This window comes from Nothobranchius furzeri, chromosome 8 (genome assembly GCF_043380555.1).
Source record: "Nothobranchius furzeri strain GRZ-AD chromosome 8, NfurGRZ-RIMD1, whole genome shotgun sequence".
In the NCBI taxonomy this organism is placed as follows: Eukaryota; Metazoa; Chordata; class Actinopteri; order Cyprinodontiformes; family Nothobranchiidae; genus Nothobranchius; species Nothobranchius furzeri.
In genome coordinates, this window is record NC_091748.1 from 57012959 (window position 1) to 57033660 (window position 20702).

General features: G+C 40.2%; 1 protein-coding gene across 2 annotated transcripts in view; it reads right to left on the bottom strand.

The window, feature by feature from the left end:
* The window catches only part of LOC107393105 (collagen alpha-1(III) chain), a 42506-nt gene extending 22072 nt beyond the window's left edge, over positions 1 to 20434 (bottom strand). For both annotated transcript variants that reach the window (XM_070554156.1, XM_070554155.1), the window contains exons 1-27: positions 20220 to 20434; positions 14358 to 15308; positions 13607 to 13651; positions 13019 to 13138; positions 12766 to 12804; positions 8122 to 8175; positions 7954 to 8007; positions 7576 to 7683; positions 6756 to 6809; positions 6562 to 6615; positions 6437 to 6481; positions 6303 to 6356; positions 6140 to 6184; positions 6009 to 6062; positions 5892 to 5936; positions 5768 to 5821; positions 5643 to 5687; positions 5517 to 5570; positions 5371 to 5415; positions 5170 to 5223; positions 4967 to 5074; positions 4845 to 4898; positions 4702 to 4755; positions 1196 to 1240; positions 1067 to 1120; positions 583 to 627; positions 272 to 325 (exon numbers count right to left, since the gene is read on the bottom strand). In XM_070554156.1, the coding sequence (XP_070410257.1) occupies positions 272 to 325; positions 583 to 627; positions 1067 to 1120; positions 1196 to 1240; positions 4702 to 4755; positions 4845 to 4898; positions 4967 to 5074; positions 5170 to 5223; positions 5371 to 5415; positions 5517 to 5570; positions 5643 to 5687; positions 5768 to 5821; positions 5892 to 5936; positions 6009 to 6062; positions 6140 to 6184; positions 6303 to 6356; positions 6437 to 6481; positions 6562 to 6615; positions 6756 to 6809; positions 7576 to 7683; positions 7954 to 8007; positions 8122 to 8175; positions 12766 to 12804; positions 13019 to 13138; positions 13607 to 13651; positions 14358 to 15308; positions 20220 to 20258 (2427 nt within the window). In that variant the 5' untranslated portion in view covers positions 20259 to 20434. The remainder of the gene's footprint in view (positions 1 to 271; positions 326 to 582; positions 628 to 1066; positions 1121 to 1195; positions 1241 to 4701; positions 4756 to 4844; positions 4899 to 4966; positions 5075 to 5169; positions 5224 to 5370; positions 5416 to 5516; positions 5571 to 5642; positions 5688 to 5767; positions 5822 to 5891; positions 5937 to 6008; positions 6063 to 6139; positions 6185 to 6302; positions 6357 to 6436; positions 6482 to 6561; positions 6616 to 6755; positions 6810 to 7575; positions 7684 to 7953; positions 8008 to 8121; positions 8176 to 12765; positions 12805 to 13018; positions 13139 to 13606; positions 13652 to 14357; positions 15309 to 20219) is intronic.
* Between the last annotated feature and the right edge of the window lie 268 nt (positions 20435 to 20702).

The following is a 20702-nucleotide window of genomic DNA, read 5'->3' on the forward strand; positions in this document are numbered from 1 at the left end:
TGAGCCTGAACGCCCAGTACCCAGTAACCCCCCAGAGATCAGGGATTTTTTCAGTAGCCCCCGACAGTTCTATAAATGTCCGATGTATCAGATAATTGCCCACTCCAATCAGCAGAAACCTGAAAATCTTAATGAATGAAACGTCTTTTTATCACACAGAAAATCACAAGTACACCCTTTCTATCTGAAATAATCACTGTGCACATATGAAGCATGATGCATACTGGAAGAAATGGACATTTACACATTTTTACTGTGTTGATCGTCTTACCGGGGCTCCAAAAGCACCATCCTGTCCTCTGATGCCTGCATGTCCTTGTAAACCCTATCAGACACAAGTCGTATAGGTACTTTATTTTTTCTCAGAAGGATCTTGTCTTGCATACGAGATTCAAGATCGATTTAACAATCTTCAATCTTGTCTTAGAAACGTGACGTAAAAGCTACCCATCTACTGTAATTTTTAAGGTCACATTTATTGATATCAATTTTACAAAATTATGCCATGATCAGAGTATTAGGGTGTCATTTAAATATTTCAAATCAAATTTTTATTTATGATTTAATTTAATGTTTCATTACCTTTAGCCCTTTGGACCCTGGGACTCCTGGACCTCCAACTCTTCCCTGCACAAACAATAAAACATAGAGTAAATAATATTGAAAACAAGTCCTAAAACAACAAAGCTGCATGGAAACATGTAATATTCTGACTTTAAAAATAAATAAAAACCTGATACAAGATTCCAGGTTAGAAAATCTAATAATTTGTATCAGTTGCAGATACACGTCTAATGAGTACTCTTTATATTTCTGAGTAGATAATATTTATAATTGATTCAATAATTTTTAAAACTTGGAATCCAGTCACAGACAGATGTTTTTCCATTTGCAATCTGACAGTGAAACTGTTTTAATTATTAACTCCCCTTTTGGGAGCAGAATATTTAGTAGAGATTTAATCAAACCCATTTATTACTGAAAGTCAAATAAAAACGGTTGAGCTTCATCTTATGACTGAATGCTGCATTAGCATATAATAGCAATGGTAGAGATATACAAGAACCTTGATACCAGGCCCTCCTTCTGCTCCTTTTTCTCCTGATTTCCCCATCTCACCCTGTAGGTAAAATAGTTGTAGATTCAGTGTAATGATGAGCGTTTAGGTTAAATAAATACTCTCGCTAATACTCACAACAGGACCAGGCACCCCAGAAAATCCCACTTGGCCTTCTCGACCCTGAAATATAACAGTGACCACTAAAATCACATCATTCCATCCATCCATCCATCCATTTTCATCCGTTTATCCAGAGTGGGGTCGCGGGGGCAGTAGCCTAAAACGAGAGGCCCAGACTTCCCTCTCCCCAGCCACTTGGGCCAGCTCCTCCGGGGGAATCCCAAGGCATTCCCTGGCCAGGTGAGAGACATAGTCCCTCCACCGTGTCCTTGGTCTACCTTTAGGTCTCCTCCCGGTTGGACGTGCCCAGAAAACGTCACCAGAGTAACTTAAAAATGCTGAAATGTCACGATCTGACCCCGTTCTATGATATAAAGGAGATAATCTATTATAATTTATGTTTCAAAAATAAGCCCCTTTCCCAGGTTTCTAAAGCAAAATGAACCATTTACGAGAGCCTAGAGCACTGACCATTAAAGTTGGCATCCATAAGTGAGAGCTGTGACCCACAATGTGAACCAGTTCCTAGCATGCACTATGATGGGATGCTGGAAGTAGCTGGACGCTTGCTATGGAGCAACCAAAGCAAGTCAAGAAAGTTACATGTTCCTCGACTGCCTTCTACTTCTAAAATACAATTTAAACAGTTTAAAAGTCCTTATGTAAAACTCGCCATGAGACATTTACCACAGTCAATTTGAATTTACATTGGAGTCAAAACGATGACAAAAGTCATCATTTTAAATCAAACTGCTCGCTGCCATTGATGACTAAAGTAGTCAAATATATTTTTTGATGAGGCAGGTTGGAATGAGAGAGCTTCATGATCAAAGGGATTAAAACTAATGATGACTTGGCAAAGTTTGTTTTGGACAGGTAAATACTCGATAATTAATTGTATTTTAACGTCCGGCTGGTCTTTGAAAGGATGGACGAGAGGTTTGTTAACAGCCGTCACTTTATTGGACCATGAAGTGTTGCTCCATCATTTGGAGTATAATGTCGGAATCTCTGGTCTGGCCTTAGACTGGTTCAGATCTTATTTGAAGGATAGGACTGTAAGTGTAAGGATGGGTGGGTTTAGTTCTGGATTCACACACCTGCAGTGGGGGGTCCCACAGGGTTCATTATTAGGACCACTATTGTTTTTGATTTACACATTGCCACTGGGGGACATCATGAGGAAGTATGGAATTCGATTTCATATGTATGCTGACGATTGCCAACTTTACCCTTGGATTATAGAAGTGACTGTCCCATTATTACCTTAATGCACTGTCTAACTGAAGTTAAGTCATGGTTGACGGACAATTTTTTATGTCTGAATGAAAGCAAAACTGAGGCAGTGCTGTATGGGTTACATCGTGAGTTAGAGCGATCAAACTAAATTGTAGGGATATGAATGCCTACCTATGTTCTTCGGCAGTTAACTTAGGAGTAGAGATGGGTACCGAATTCGGTACTTTTTAAGGTACCGACCGAATTCCACAGTACCGACTGAGCACCAATTCACTTCATTTGAAACGGTGCCTTGTTTCGGTACCGTCCTTCACAACGAGAACTTGCCTAGACAGCTGCGCATGCGCAAGAGCTTTATGTCATCGGTCGCTGCGAGCGAGTTGTAAACAGAGCAGCATGGTAGAAAAGAACGAACGCTAAAGCTTGGGTCCACTTCACTAAATGTGATGGGTAACTGGGTGATGATGAAACCAGCGACAACGATCTAAGTGAGACATCCTCATCTTAAATAACATGTTTAAGATAACATTAGCTTGATTTGTTAGCTTCCGTTTCACTAATGGTGTGTTCGCTTTCTCCTCGGAACTCCGAAATTCTGACTTGAAGAACATGAACGCGCTCAAAAGTTTGGCTTCACTTTACTAAATGCGACAGGTGATTGGGTGAAGATGAAACCAGTGACAACGATCTAAGTGTGAGGCATCATCGTTTTAATCTGCTCCAGCAGTTAAATAAACTGTTTAAGATAACGTTAGCTTGTTATGTTAGCTTCCTAAGCCACCATTGTTATCAGCTAATGGTGCGTTCGCTTTCTCCTCGGAAATTCTAACTTTCCAATAGGAAAAATCAATTGAAAAAGGACGGTAAAAGGAATGAAGATACACAGTAAATTTAGTTCACAGTAAAGATGTTTGCTTCAGTTTATCAGCTTATAAAACTACAAGGACGATGTTAAAATACAAACAGTTGTATGTTATTTATCGTGATATTTATCAAATATGGTTATATATTGAGAAAAATATATATTTAATTATAAAAGAGAATTAAAATATTAAACACTCAAGAGTATCTAAAATTGGTACTGTTAAGTACCGGTATCGATTCGTAGGTACCGGGAATTAGTACCGGATCGATTCAAATGTCAAAGGTACCCATCCCTACTTAGGAGTGACATTAGATAACGCTTTCACCTTTGATGCACATGTGGGTGCGGTTGTATCGTCCTCTTTTTACCACTTACGATGTCTGGCCAAAGTGAAGTCATTTTTAACTAGAAAGGACCTCGAGACTGTTGTGCATGCGTGTATCACCTCTCGTTTAGACTACTGTAACTCTGTCTTAATTGGGGTGAGAGAGTACAGTAGCTAGTCTGCAGCTTGTGCAAAACGCCGCGGCAAGATTCCTAGAAGGGAAAAGGAAATATGATCATGTGACACCCATCCTGGCAGATCTGCACTGGTTACCGGTCGTTTTTAGAGCGCGTTTTAAAATTCTTTTATTGGTTTTTAAGGCATTGAATGGGATGGCACCAGAATATTTATCTGACTTGTTACAGCCATATACACCTAGTCGTTCGCTCCGCTCAGAGTCACCATATGCTTCTAGTCCCCGCAACTAGGCTCAAAACAAGAGGAATCAGGGCTTTTTCGGTAGCAGGCCCAAAATTATGGAATGATCTTCCATTATCTGTGCGACTCTCCATGTCAGTAGAGGTTTTTAAGAAGGCGCTGAAGACCCATTACTATAATCTGGCTTTTAAATATGTGTGTTAACTGATGTTTTGTATTTTGCTGTTTTTAATTTTTTTATTGGGTTCCTATATAGTCTTTGTTTTTATCTTTTTAGTTTAGCCTTGTGCAGCACCTTGGTGACACAATATATGTCTGTAAAGTGCTTTTATAAATAAAGGTGATGATGATGATGATGATATTGAAAAGCTAAACAGGTTATTGTTGGCTGAACCACACCGTACAAAAAAAAAAGAACAGGAAGAAACGAACGAGCTGCACCAGACCAACTTCGCCTCTCTCCTTCTGAAACAACATACATTCCCTCTCGTCCCGCCCCCGTCTCTCAACCTCCAATCACACATGGACAATCTTGCTCTCTCTGTTGATTCTGATTTCTCTGTGCGTGGCGGTATGAGGCGTGGCGGGATGGGAGTTATGACTGTTCAGATTTCAAAGTCAAACTATGAACCCCAGCTTTAAATGACTGGTCTCTGTTTCCTAATAACACCTCTGATGAATGAATGTGGTGAACATTCTTTCTGCACTGTCTACCTTGATGCCTTGAGTCCCAGGAAGTCCTTGAATACCAGTTTGTCCGCGATCCCCCTGCATAAACACAAACAAGTGATGCACAAAAAAAAGATTTTTCTATTTGTGTGTAATGTTTAATTCCAAAATTTATGTCCTTAATTGACCTTAAGACCTTCTCTCCCCTGCCTCCCAGGCTCCCCCATGATGCCTTCAGGCCCCTTGCACAAAGACAAAAAAACTTAATAATGAAAGTAATTGTAGCTTACTAAATGTTTATTTGACTCACAATGGGTCCTGGAAGTCCTGCTGGTCCTGTTGGTCCTCCCAGTCCTTGTAGTCCTGTTTGGCCTGGACGGCCCTTAAATCCTGGCTTTCCAGGAGGCCCCAGAGGTCCCTAAATACATGCACCCATCCAAGAACGGATTAATTGATCTGGTCAACAAACTGAACAACAAATGTGCGAAGAAATGAAAAAATAAAAAGGCTCACTGGATCCCCCGTAACCCCGAGATTCCCTTTCTCACCCCTCCTGGATTTAAATCCCTGTCGGTAAAAAGCATGCAAACAAAAAGAAAGCAGTTCAACAGAAAATGTGGGAAATATCAGAAATGACTAACGAATGTAACAGATGATAAATGGTGGATCCGTTTTAGCAACAGTCAATGATGAAATGGCCTTATGTAATCTTACAGGATCACCTGAGGGTCCTGGCTTTCCTGCTTGTCCTGCAGCTCCCTAAAATATGAACAGGAAACAATCCTCAGACAGATAATGGAACATCCAAGAAAACACTGACTAGCACAAGTATTGAAAGAGTTTTGGTTTAATTGCCTTACATTTAGTCCAGGAGGTCCTGGCTCACCAATGTCCCCCTCATCTCCTGTATCACCCTGATGAGCAGTACAAAACGGATACGTCAGACTTTCTTTCACACTCACAGCTATAGTTGTAAACACACTCACAGGATCCCCTTTAGAACCTGGAGGTCCACTTGGTCCAGGGTTTCCCTTTCGGGACACACACAAAGGTTGTTCTTTTACAACAAAAATTGTTTTATGGAAAAACGTGTTTCAAGGTTATGCTGTACCTGAGGGCCGCGGACACCAGAAACTCCAGCTGCTCCACCTGGACCAGGCTCTCCCTAAAACAACACAATGTCTTCAGGATGGACATCACCAATAAGAAAGGTTGAACATTTAACATTTTATTACCTGTGGTCCAAAGGCTCCTCTAGAGCCCATTTTACCTTGATGACCCTAGAAGCACAAACACTTTTTATTCAAGTTTTTCTTTACTCTAAAATAGTTAGCTTCCAACTATTTACTTACTGGAGGCCCTTTAACTCCTAAGACTCCTTTTACTCCTTTAGGACCAATTGTACCCTGGAGAGAGATCCTAATTCATTTAATGATCTTAAATAACAACGTTGGATGTTATTGTTGTGTTACTGTAAACTTACAGGGGGACCGGGGGGACCACTGAAGCCAATAGAACCAAGCTCTCCCTAAAAACATGTCAGTTATAATCAAGATGTGAGGTTTTTAGATTTTATTTGTCACATGACCAGTTAAAAGTCTGCACACAAACTTCCTCAAACTGATCCCATGAGCTGTATGACTGACCACAGGTCCGGATGTTCCTGGGAAACCACGTGGACCCCTGGCTCCAGGCAGCCCCTACACATCCACAGTCATGTTGTATAATTTGTTTTCAAAAGAATATTTTCAATAACAAAAGAATCCTGTTCTGTACTTACAATGTACCCAGGGAGGCCGTCAAAGCCTCTGACTCCTTTGTTTCCCTGTTTAAGTTAAACCAATCAGCACCAGGTTAATCAGTCCCACTTTACAAAGAACCCATGTTCTGCACGTTTAATCTGACCTTTTCACCTTTTTGTCCTCTTCTTCCCTGTGCTCCTGCCTCTCCCTGATAACCCTAACAGAAGAGAAAAATAATATGTTTCTTGTTTTTTAAATGAAAAATGGTATTTAGCATGATCACGTTCATTTAAAAAAAGTCAATCAGCTCAAAAACACTGAGTCAGAGAGATGTCTGCTTAAAAATGACCCTCTTACCCACTCACCCAGCTCCCCTTTGATGCCTCTCTCTCCTCTGTAGCCTTTAGGACCCTGTGAGGACAAACACATAACAATACAACATATTAAATTTAGGACCAAAGTTCAAATATACTTAGCGGTGGACATAATAAAATACTTTTTTTGATTAAAGTAACTTACAACTTAAAGACTTCCTGTCCAAATTTCCATGCAATGGACTGGCAACCTGTCCATGGTGTACCTACTTGCCCAAAGACTGCTGGAGATAAGCACCAGCCCCCGACCCCCCCCCATGACCCAGTGTGGATAAGCGTGTAAAGAAAATGGATGGATGGATGTTCACATCTCCTGTGTGGACTTGGCATGATTTCCTTTTTCTTTAATTAGTTTTCAGGGTGAGGAATCAAAATCATTAAATAACTATTTACTTAAATAATTATTATCTTTAAATATTTTAATTTGAAGACAAGGATACATTTCAGCACATTTACAAAGGGGATTTCAATAGGATTTAGGTCTTTTTAATCAAGGACTCATTTAAAAAGTATTTAGTTTTTGAGAACTATTTTGTGGTACTGGATTAGTGCTTTGAGTTCTGTACCCAATTTCAGAACCATGTTAAATACTAATAGAGTTTACTCCAAAATTGTCCAAACATCAAATCATAATAACGCCTCCACTATATTTCAGTGTTGGTAGGATAACAGAATCACTTACACTTGAATCAGGCCTTCCAAATATTTCTACTTTGGTTTCCTGTTGGATCATTTCCTGTTTAGATTTTTAAAATATCTTACTAGCTGATTTCTACTCTTCATATGTCTGAGTGCAGCTTTACCTGTTCTCCGGGTAAGCCCAGAGGTCCTGGTTCTGCTGCTTGTCCTGGGGTCCCTTCTCCTCCGGGTTGACCCTGAAGACCCGGCATTCCTTGTGGTCCGGGTCTGCCCTAGAGAACAACAGATAAAACGCTGCTGTTGGATAGAAGTTCCTTACTGAACCGAAGCCTTCGGCCCAGAAGCTAAAATGATTATCATCACGTAATTTATTTAAAAGCTAAACAACAAAGGTTGTCACATTCCTGTTCTGCTCATCTGTTATCTGTGTTGGAAAAATTATAAACTTTAATCTGATAAACAATTACTTTACTTATTGATCTGATTTTGTGAGTTTGTGTACAGCCAATCAAAACATATGTGATAGGTAATCAGATACCCACTATTATCCCTTCATGTCCTTTGGGTCCTTGCTTTCCGGGAATTCCAGGTAGTCCCTTAAAATGTCATTGGGGATTAATCACAATATCTACATCGTGGTTAATCATAGCTGGTTGTGATCATTTGAATCCATTATAATCCAAAGTTATCAAGTCAAATTGTTTACATACAACTGGTCCAATTCCTCCAGGAGGTCCAGGAGGGCCTGGGGGGCCTTTGCGTTTCTGTGAATAACAAATAAATAAATATATAAATAATTTGGCTGCTCTTCTTCTACATGCAATATATTCACATTTACCGGTAATTGTATTCATCTAATGTCTTTTGGAAAGCTGACTTTGATTAACAGTCAAGAGATAATATTTAAAAGACAGCAAACAACAACAGAAATAAACAAAAAACAATAACACATACTCCTTTAAAATAAAATTCAATGAAAGCATTTAATGTTTTAAAAGTTAAGACAAATTTTTAGTTAACATTTATTTACAAAAAAGCTGTAATTCTCATTAGAGCTTCTCAAGTTGATGTTACTAGATTTATAGCAATACTAACATTTAGAAAGAAGCACATTTAAGACAAATAGTTAAAATGTTAAAACAGTTCAGCATTTAGTTTAATGTAGATTTCATAATTTGATGTATTTGGCCTTAGTCAGGCGAGTCATGTAAATGACCAGCAGAGCAAAATCATTTTGCTTCTATTGGTTTAAATTTCTGGGCTACCCATGTCTCTGTGAAAGCTATACTCATTAAAGAAGCAGGTGGATGCTGGGTAGAGTTCATATTAGTACCTAACTTATTAAAACATGCACAGAATGTAACAAACAAACAAGCAAAAAAAAAAAAAAAACACTGAACTAGAAAACGGGAATGTTTCAATATAAAGTCAAAATGCTGACCCCACTTGTTTAGCAAATTTCAGACCAATTTCCAAGCGATGTTTTCTTTCCAAGATGATCAAAAAAGTAGCTCATTCTCAGTTGCAGGATTAATTGGCACAAAATGGCATTTCAGAAAAATTCCAATCAGGTTTTTAGTTGCGTCATAGCACGGCATAGCACTGAAAGTGCTCTTTTACGTATTTTTAATGACCTGCTACTTATTTACGATTCACGAAAGTTGGCAGCTTTATTTTTACTGGACTTGTCAGCTGCCTTTGATACAATTGACAACATTCTGTTGTCCCGTTTGGAGCACTATGCTGGTCTCAAAGGCACTGTCCTCCAATGGTTTAGCTCTTATTTAAAGGAGATGTCTTTTTCTGTCGAATTGGGTTCTTTTATTTCTGAGACAGCACCCTTGACCAGTTGTGTGCCTCAGGGCTCCATTCTTGGGCCGACACTTTTTTCATTGTATATGTTGCCCTTGGGATTGTGATGTCCAGAAATGGTCAGTTTCCACCTACATATTGACCTAATGCCACTGGTCATCTGCAGACCTAATTATATCCCCTAAAGTGGATTTTGCACTCTGTCTTCCTAAAAGCCAGAAGGATACTGCAACCTTGTTGACATTTCAGGAGGAACACGTTGTCAGCCTGTGTTCCTAAACAAAGCCTTTTCTGATAACACCACAGGAGAGCCCACTCTCTATAATAGGAGGACTGCTTCAGCTTATATGTGTTGATCATTCATGAAACGAAATGAAATCAACAAATGTTATATGGATAATGTTTCGTTAATTTGTCCTTGTCTGAGTGTGGGTGACAATTGCCTTCTCATATCAAACATTACTGATTACCATATACACAAATCAATGTAATACTTCATTTCATTTCAATAATTCAAGCACAGATTAATGAAACCTTTCACTGCTTTGCAGATGACCTACAAATCTATCTTCTATGTTCCTGGCAAAATTGATTCCTTTATTGAATGCTTGTCTGATGTAAAAGAGTGGATGTCCATCAACTGTTTGAAATGAAATTAGTCCAAGACGGAGATTTTACCCTTTGGAAATCCAGATCTTTTAAACGATGTAACCAGCCCATCAGGTCCTTGCTCATGGCTTCTTTAGTTTAACTAGACAGGTGAGCGCAATAGTCCAGTCTGGTTTCCACTGTCACATTTGGGAGGGATGTTAGAACCCAAAATGCAGAACCCAGGATGACACGAGGCAGGAGTAGATATGAAGAAAATAAATCCTTTTATTGTAGGATAAACAGAATAATAAAAAAAAGGCAGGGAGCCAAAATCCAAAAATCCAGAACATGAGACGCAAAGCCCACTTAGAGCACAAACTGGGGACGGGACGGGAAGCTCACACAGAGCACCAAAACAACACTGAACAAACAACAATGGACCGACAAGACACTGAGACAAGACAGGGCTTAAATAAACTGGGGCATGATGGGAGGCAGATGAGCTGCAGGTGTGTGGGGAGAGGACCAGGTGAAAGCAATACTTAATCAGGGAGGGAACTCACATGACCTAAGAAAAAACCTAAAAACAAGAAAAGCAACCACATAACTAATATTCTAAAGGGAAGGAGAACTACAAAGACTGGTGGGACAAAATGTATAAAAGAGACTAATAAAATGAAAAGCTGAAACTATGAACACTGCAGAGGGATGACTGGCTGCAGAGGGGTGACTGGAGAAGCCTAAAGGAACACAGGACCTGAGAGATGTATTTGGAAGGCTGAAGACCAGGGGATGAATGAGGAACACAAAGAGACACATAAATTAGATGCAGACAAAGGACACATGAGGGCGCTATGAAACACAAAAGGAGAACCTGGAGTGGGAACTGGAGGGGCTGGGGAACAAAGGGACACAGAACATGACATCTACCATCTGCAGCAGTTGGCTAAGGTTAAACCATACCTTCCAACTGAAGTATTCGGACATGTTATTCATTCATTTGTTTCTAGTCACCTGGATTACTGTAACTCCCTATATTTAGGTATAGAGCAGTGTCATTTAATATACGTCATCTTGTTCAAAATGCGGCTGCATGCTTGCTGAGAAGCTCTAGGAAATGGGACCATATTGTAACGGTTTTCAGGGTTTGCTTTATTGACTAGATGAATATGGACGTTGGGCGCCAGTCAGGTCTCCCTCCTGACACATGGGATAAAATAACAAGAAAATACAGGCGTACAAGTTGCAATAGTGAATGAAAATAAAATCTCCCGTTACACAAGGAAATATGTTACTCGACATACACCCTTACATTAAGTTGTCTGACCAAAAAAATGAAATGAATGGAGGTAATAGTCCAGAGGAAAATCAGGTTTGAGCTATTTCACAGATGCAGTTTTTTTTAGCTGACTTGTCCATAATGGAGGAGCGGTGCTTTCAGGTGAGTGCAGAATTTTACCCTTGTGTTGGAGCAGTTGACAGGGGTCGTTTAACAAATGAGAGTGATGAGAAGTTTGAAAAACACGTTCTCAGTTTTAGTAGATTGTTTGCTTGACGTAAGGATCTCTTCAATGGGCAATCTGATTAAGCAATCCCCATCAGTGGCCAAGTTGTGATGAATATGGTGCGTCCAGGTGATGACATCATCAAATAGCGAATTTAGAAACTTGGTTGCTGAGCGTCTCTTCCATCCTCCAGATCTGTCTCAATCCTTGAGGGATTAATGGCTTCTTTGATTAAAAAACAGCCTGTTTACTCAGTAGAAATCACTGTGAGCCGGTGTTCACGTCACTCTGTTCACAGGTGGAGAGAAAGTCCGTGGAGCTTGAAGGCACTTTCTATTTTTTTCCTGTTTAGGGTGCGGCAGCCAGCTGCGCACAGGTGCAGCGGATTTATAATCAAGAAGAAAAAAAAGTGAGAGGAGCAGTGGAGTGCTTAGCTCCATATTGTCATGACAATTTCAGATCGTTACAATATTACTCCCGTACTGGCCTCTCTTCAGTGGCTCCCCATAGTGTACTGAGTCTATTTTAAAACTCTGCTTTTTGTTTTCAAGTGTCTGAATGGGTTGGCTCCTCCGTGTATTGAGGAACTGATGAACCCCTATACTCTGGCAAGGAACATGACGTCTGGCTCTCAATTCCTCTTAGAATTTCCGAGGACTCCTTTGAAAATTAGGGGAGACAGAGCGTTTTTGGTGTCAGGTCCGAGACCTGACACCAATGGAAAAGCCCTCCCCTACAACTAAGGTCTGTACAGAGTTAGGAACATTTCAAATCCCTACTTAAGAGGTACTTACATGAACTGGCTTTTATGGCAGGCTACATTTTAGTTGAATGTTTTTATTATTGTGTGGTTTTGTTGTGTTGCATTATTATCTGTTTTATCTGTTTATTATACTGGATAGAGTGTTTTTATGCTGATTCATATTCTGTTCAGTGTTCAGCACTTTGGGGTTGGTCATGTAACTGGAAGGTGCTATAAAAATAAACTTACCTTGACGTTACCTTGACCTTGAATATTAGCACACATCATCTCAAACTTTTCCACATGATTACATTATTTTTTAACTTATACTGAATTTATTACTTTTTATTTGGTAGAAGTTAAAGGGCTTGCAAACAATTGCAGCTGAGAAAATATAGTTTTTATTTACTAAACACAAAAAAAGTTTTTCTCTCCACTCATCAAGTAATGAAATTAAACCTGCACTTTGTGGTTTACAAATAAATCAGTAAAGCATAATGATCCGAATTAAGGAAACATTGTTTTTTATGTTTCCTCATAAACTGGAGAGACAAAATGATCAGAGACTTTTCTTTATAAAAATTGTAATTCACCAAGAGTATTCTCTCAAGATTCATCCCTGCAGCACTGAAGTGTAATCATTGTAGAGGCAGTAAAGATGAAATGTTTGAAAAGTGCATTCATGTTACAAAACAGAGACTTACTGGCCAGGAAGAAACCAGCTTTTTATAGATTTTCTTTTTCTGTAAAAAAACAAAACAAAACAAAACAAAATAATTATACCCCAGCCAATGAGTAGGGAATGTTTTTACAGTTGTTATAAATCACATCTTAAAATGTTTGTGCGCGCATGTGTGTGTGTGTGTGGTCATTAAAGACTAAAATAAAAAACTGAATTTGGTGAAGATTTTGTTTTTAGAGCTTTCATTTTGAAAAGGTCTCACAGCAAACTCTCACCTTAAAGGCTTCCCATTCTTCTTCGTTGGTTTTGAATACAACGATGGCAGGCATCCCAGGAGGACCAATGGGACCTGCGTATCCTGTGTGCCCAGTTCTGCCCATGACACCCTGGTAGCCCTTAAACGCAAAGAACCAAACTCGTTGTCAATTAAAAGGAGAAAAAAAAGTTGAATTGTTGTCATTGTTCAGATTAGCCTCAAAAGAAAAATACATAGTTTTAAAGGGAAACAGACACAGATGAAAGCCTTGATGATGTCAAACATGTTCTGCAGAGTTTACTATAAGACACACACACACACACACACACACACACACACACACACACACGCGCACACACACGCACACACACGCACACACACACACACACGCACACACACGCACACACACACACACACACACACACACACACACACACACACACACACACACACACACACACACACACACACACACACACACACACACACACACACACACATATATGTACACATATGTGTGTGTGTGTATGTATGTGTGTGTGTGTGTGTGTGTGTGTGTGTGTGTGTGTGTGTGTGTGTGTATTTTTGATTTTATATTATGCACAACTTTATCTCCTTTAGATCCAGGTGGTCCTGGTAGCCCCGGGGAACCCTGAAGGAAAGATGAAAAACATTAGTTACACTTTATAAAAAAGCTCATTGGCAAAATATATTGTTACTTGTTTTCTGCATTTGAGCTTCCAGCTGATAGTAAAACATCATGTGATCAGGTCTGATAAGAGCAGCTGGAAGCGACACAATCTTTTGACTGAGCTTCACCATGATTATTTTCCTCTAAACCATGATGGACTCAGTCACGTTGCAAATACTATTTCAAAGGTAGCACAGACAGAACGACAGGACTCACAGACACAGTGCATCTGTAATCTGAGTTTTAATTACTGAGGTACTCTGTACTTTACTAATTTCGTCAATAACGAGCAAGTCAGTACACAAAACAGTTTCAAGTCAATGTCAAAGGTTTTTACAATGAAATAGGTCTATTGTTATTATCATGAGGTCCTTCATGCCTCATTTACATTGAAATGAAGATGAGATGTATAAATACTTGTATTTATTACAAGAAGATTTATTTATAAAAAGAACAAAAATGGAAAACTTTTCAAATTAGACATAAACTAAACAATCCAGCTGCAGTATCAGGTTTTACCAGAAGAGGGAGACATTTCTTTAGAAAAAAATCATTCACAACTTTTTTGCAAATGTGAAATTAAAGAAAATCATCTGTGCGTTTTAAGATATACCCTTTACTAATGAATTTCTAAGACACAAATCAAGTAGATATTTTCCAGACGTACCCTCGGACCTCTGATTCCAGGAATTGGTCTTGTCTCTGGGTGTTGGAGTCTGTATATCAGTGGGTGACTGTTCGCTTTGACAGCCTGTTGTGTTTCTTCGTTCTGCGACCGGATGAAGTCATTGCCGTGGAACATTAAATCAGACGAGGATTTATTATCATTTCTTTCCTTCATCACTGTGTGTCTTGTTTCTTTCTCTTCCATTCCTAAATCACCCTTCACTGCCCTGCTCTTTTGCCTCTCCTGTGGAAGAATTGCTGTCTCTTTCAGTGAAACACCTTTCCTCACATCTTCTATTTTCTCTTTTTCTAGTGTTTCACAGCCGGACACGTTATGTGTTTCATTCCTAAAGCCACAGGTGTTTAGGGCTTCTTTACTTTGTGATGTAGTAGTTCTCAGTTTTGGGGTTGGATCAGAAGAGTCCTCTGATGCAGTTTCCTCCTCCGGTTCTCCTCTGAAAGCTTTGAGTGATGGAGTAATCACTGATAGAGGTTGAAATGTAACTGCTGCTGATAATGCCTCCACTCTCCCATTTCTGATGTCTCCCCCACCCTTAGATGATGGGAGCTCACCTGAGACTAGAAGCTCTGACTCTGGGGTAGGGTCTGAAATAAGAGTGAAGGATGAAATGTGAGGTTCATTCAAGATCATTGCTGTTGGATTCTCAGATACATGATTTCCTTGCAGGCTGTTATCAATTCCATGTGACACAACTTCTGGATCCCCTGTGTTTCCTAAAATGTCAGTGCGAGATTTATGATTTTTTTCAGGATCTATTACTGGGTCACTTTTAACGTTTTCTGTGTTCTCTTCTTTGGTGGTTGAGTTTCCATCTCTAGTGGGTTCGATGTGAACTTGTGACACTTGGTCTGGTCCTGGTGTTGGCTCAGTGGGATTGGCCTGCAGAGGTGAGCTGTTTGGAGACTTTCCTGGTTGGATTTCAGATGCAACCTGTTAGGGAGGATTAACAACAAGGAATTAAACATTTATTTCTAAAAGACTCAAGACCACACTTAAAAATCAATAGTTTAAGTGCAAAAAAAAATTTTTTTTTGAAAAATAAATTACCTGTAACATTTTTCAGATTTGTAAAGGTCCAGTTTGAAAATGAGTTTTGTGCAAACTGGTATAGAAATGTATTCATGTGAAGCTAAAAACTGTTAAATGTTCAAAGTTCAATGTCATTTAAATGACTGTAAAATCAAATCAAACAGAGAAGAAATCAATGTTTTCATTATCATCATGCATTCACTGGAATACATAGAAAAAATGTAGATTGTAAAGCTGCTCAAAGAACCCTGCAGGAAGGGTCTAATTAAGCTGTGTAGATGTGTGAAAAAGGCTAAACTTTGGTTTTGTACATGGCATTTTTTGCTAATTTAATTTTCAAAGAAGCAACAGAAAATGTATCTGCTCCAACAGTTTTGCTGCACTCTTAGGCCCAGTTCCAATACTCGCACTTCCACCCTCATGCCCCTCAACTGCGCGTTCCCGTCATCGACACATAAAAAATGTGGCCATGGCCCGCCCATTGCTCCACAGGGGGGAAAGTTGAAGCCAAAAATGGGAGGTTCCCAGCTGATTTTTTCACCAAGTCATGCCCAGACAATCCAAAAATGGGAAAAAAGGTGGAGCTGAGGGTGGGGCTGTTACATTTGGAAGAGGGTTGGAACAAATGAAACCAATGTAGCTACTAGCTAACGTAGCTAATCTAAGAAGCTAAGAAGGGCTCCGGGGACCGCGGGGTAGCTCGCTCGCATGACCAACTGGCTCCTGTGCGAGGCTGTAGTCATGCTGGTCGCCTGTAGAGGTCTAATATGGACTGGGACTGTTAAATTACAAGCAGAGCCAGATCGCTGTGACCAGGAGCCCTGGCCTTACAGATCAGGGGTCTCATTAATCAAACATTGGGTAGAATCCTTACTAAAACCGTACTTAAGCTCAGCAAAAAGAATGTACTTACGCCAAGTAGGTTTGTGATCGATCAAACATGGAGTACGCACAGCTGCACACAATCTCCGCTTCATAAATCAGAAACTATCTAGAAAGGTTCTCAGCTGCTTTTTTAGTCACATCCCGCCCTCACCACGCCCACTTACTGCCATAAATAGTCAATGCAAAGTGCCTTGTGGATCTCATGCATATACATAAGCCGGCTTGCAGCAGCATTTCGGTCACGACTGCAGATCAAGGAGGCGCTATTTCACAAGCAGAAATTGAGGTACCTGTGGGTGAGGTGGAGAAATGAAAGGAAGTGCTTTTGCAAAACAAATAAGAGAAAATCCACTTAGTGGCACAGCGTTGCTGAAGCCGTCAATGTTGTGAATTCTTCAAAAAGATCTGTGGCGGATATAAAAAAAAGGTCCAATCATGATTCAATACCCAGACTCCCAGGTGAAAGTCATGCACGCTAACCAGTCACCCAAACAGAGATCTCCCTGTACAAGTAGCCAGGGCGCATGCTCAATCGGGTTACAGTGACAGGACACACACTGTCACAGACGCATGGCATTCTGTCTCAATCTGTCCCCCTGCTGATATTCTGCATTCCGCATTCTGCGTCTCAGGCTGCGTGTGTGTGCGCGCGTGTGTGTGTGCGTGTGGGAGGTAATGCTGCAGGGTATCATAATTTTATCCTTCTCAGCAGCACTGCAGGTGCTCTCCATGTCCAAAATGTGCGTAAGCCAGGTCCTCAGTCAGCTTGAAGTTGCGCACATTTTTCCACTAAGTTTTCTTTAAAAAATCCCAAAGTTTGCGTGGAAAGTTGCTTACGCAGTTTTCTGACCCCGTTTTGTGCGTTAGCAAGCTTGATAAATGAGGCCCCAGCTCATTCTCCACAGGCAGAGATCAGCAGGACATTAGCTACATGCTAACGCAGTAAAACGACTCCGATGTCGTTGCTTTAATATGTTTTTCTTGCTAAAAACCCATGGAAAAACTTTGTTAGTTTCGGGTTAGCATATATACTCACTGATCTCCAACCGCAGAGAATGAGATGATCAGAAAGGCCAGGGCTCCTGGTCGTGTCATTTGGAATCAGAGTATGTCCAAGGAAGGTCCCGTCTGAGAGAACAGTCGGCACTTCATGGGAAGACGGTTTGCATTAGCCAATTGTGCCCTTGTAGCCCTTCTGTTCCGAGAAAGACGGGCTCTTCCTTGGATATCCTACGATTCCAAATGACGCCTCCAGCATGACCCGGGAAACAGGAACAGCCAGCCACCTGCTCTAGTAACTCGTCTCGGGCAGGAGACAGCAAACGGGCATCTGCTCAAATTTCTTATCCAGCCAGCAGCCCCACTAACATGTTTGACCAAGCAGGTAAATGACACAGCATTTCCCCCATTCAACCAGAGAAATAAAGTACAGAAATATAAATTGATTTACTGATAAAAGAAGCTGAAACTGCTTGGATGATCTGTTAGTGCAGTCAATAACCACAGCTTGTCCTCTTTGTCCAAATAATTACATGATTAACATCCAAACACGAACACAACACACAGACTAAACTAAAGTTCAGAGAGCCGAAAAGGCCGAACATCTATTAATGTGAGACCGAGGCCCAGGCTGAGGCTTTTCCCCGAAGTTAGCTCTGAAGTGACTCTGATGCTCATTAATTATTCAGGATTTTAAGCATTTAAGTACAATTAAACCGAAGAGTTACAAAAACACACACCCCTCGGAGTGGTCATGAATGTAAACTAGATCTATTAATCCTAAAAAGATTCTTTGAACCAGGTTGTTAATATGTTTATTTCTGTTGTGAAATTTTCCTTTTTAACATGGGAGTCAAATAGCTGCTTTTATAGGACACACCATGCCGGCAAATCGGCGTAATATTGCCGCAATGGTATGCCAAACGGGCCATGCCGGCATGGCGTTGCGCAAATTTTGCAGCATTCGTTCCGCCTCGCTTGGTGGTAACATTGCGGTAATGGTCTGTCGTATGCGCCCTGGTGCAACAGAGGCAGATGTCATGATGACGTGGGGAGTTATTGCTGAGCTCCGGCTGGCAAATTTATTGAAAATGAAAGTAAACACGGGCAATAAGGTTTGCTTTTTGAACAAAATCAGCTGAGTAGGCAAACTGGAGCTCCGCAGCGCTCCACGAGCCTCTCTGTTAGAGCTGAAGCTCAGATCACCAGAGACTGCACAGGGACTGATGGGGACAGACACCTTTAGGAGCTGCTTGTCAAAAAAAACTTAACGATCTGTTAAGATAATTATATGTGTTTTCTTTTATCATGCTTTATGCTTTTATTACATTTAAAGATTTTACCATTTATGCTGAACAGTTGCTGTATTGTTTGAAGTCTCATGAGGAGACTTTAAGAATGGTGAGCCTTGGTCCTGACTTAATGTGACCCAAGGACATTTGCTGACTTGGACAACTGCTGGCTCGTGCAACTGTCTGTTGCACGTTGTGTGATTAGACACTGATTAGTACTGAATGCAAAGAAGGATTCTCCAGAGAATGAAGGAAATGATGGACAACCCTGAGCATTCTCTTCACAAGACTGTTCGACAACGGAAGAGTGTCTTCAGTCAGAGGCTTCTTCAGTTTCGCTGCAACACTGACCGCTACTGGAGATCCTTCCTGCCAACAGCCATTGTAATATACAACAACTCTTTGATGACTTCATTATTATTATTATTATTATTATTCTGAGCTACTACAGCAATCAATTTCCCTCTGGGATTAATAAAATATTTTTGAATTGAATTTAATTGAATTGAATGCTCTTTGTGTGATACTGAATGGTGCTTGTGTGAAACTTGTAACAATTAAAAACTGAGAGCTGTGATTCCCCCCATCCTTCAGTGTCAGCTCTCAGGCATGTATCTAGGGACCCGCCCAGCTTGTACTAAAAGGACACGCTCGGATTTCAAAGGCAGAGTGGTTTTGGAGGACCTGTGAGCCCAGTGGAGACTGAGCTGGTCGGAGCTTATTCCATTCACCTCGAGCATAAAACAGAATTCTGACTTTTGTGTCTCTTTTCTTCTTTGTGTATGATGTCTAGGAGTTTAAACCTGACACGATCACGGCTTCAATCTCAATAAAAAGCAAGTTATGTCCAAGATAAACGGAAGTCTGCGGCAGCGCAGAGACCGCCCCCATACCCCCTTTATGCTGCCATCACCTAATCTTTTATAAAATTGTCATCGATTGCACCACATTACTGCTACAGTCTGATTTTACCAACTGAGCTTCAACTAGAAAATAAAGTGGCTTTTATTGAAAGGTTTTTTTTAGCTTCACAGACTTTTTGGAGAAAAAACAAACAAACAAACAAACAAACAAACAAACAAACAAACAAACAGTAAAAAAGCTTGATGCATCAGTTACATTGACAACCTGACCTTTTATCCACATGCTATTTATATGAGAGCCACTTTATAAAAAAAATACATAACATCCAGAAGGAAGCATGAGTTTGTTTTTACAGAAAACCTGAAGATTGTGAGGATCAGACGTTTCGAGATCAGTAAGTGACCAGTTTGCTCTGCACAATAAAAGGATACTTTTTTGTGTGTGATCATAGAAACAACTGTCAAAACCTGAGCTGTAGTATTTTGAGTACTTATGTATATAGTAGTTTAATCTAATGAATAGCAATAGAAATCCGGAGTCCAATGAAATATTAAATGCTACATTTATATTAGTCATTTTTAAAATAGCATCAATATTAATCTTCAATACTTCAAATTATTTAAGGTATTAAGGATTTATCCTTTTAATTTTTGAACAGAAAACATTGCTATTTCTGCTTCGGATACTAACTGTTGTATACTGGAATATGCTGGAAAATAAACCCAACTCTACGGGCAAACTTTGAATTAAGAAACTGATAAACAGAACTTACGTTTCTTAGAAGCAGGACTGCAACCAGGAAACCCCACATGACTTCTGGTTCACTTCAAATCTGGACTACTCTCCAAAATCGGAGCTCCAAGCGGCTGCAGGAACACACCCTTTCCTGGAGCACACACAAGTCTGCAGCCCAGAATAAAGACAGATTATCAAATCAAGCACATTTTCATCTGCCTTCTGTGGCAATGTTATGCCAGACAAGTTGGTGTCCAGCACTTTAATCCTCAGTGGGTTTGCTAGCCGCTCACGCCTCAGAGTGTGAACAACACTTAGGTGTGCTGTCTGCTGACGTACAGAAGGTGTGAATCCTTTTGCTTCTGTTTGAGTCAGTCTGAGGTGATCACAAGAGCTCAGAAATCAGCAGAAACCTCCCCATTTTTTAAAATTATAAACTATTTTGGCCAATTTGCAAATTAAAGTAAAAATGAATCATCATTTTTTGTGTGTGTAAAGAGTGAGAAGTGGCGTACTGTGG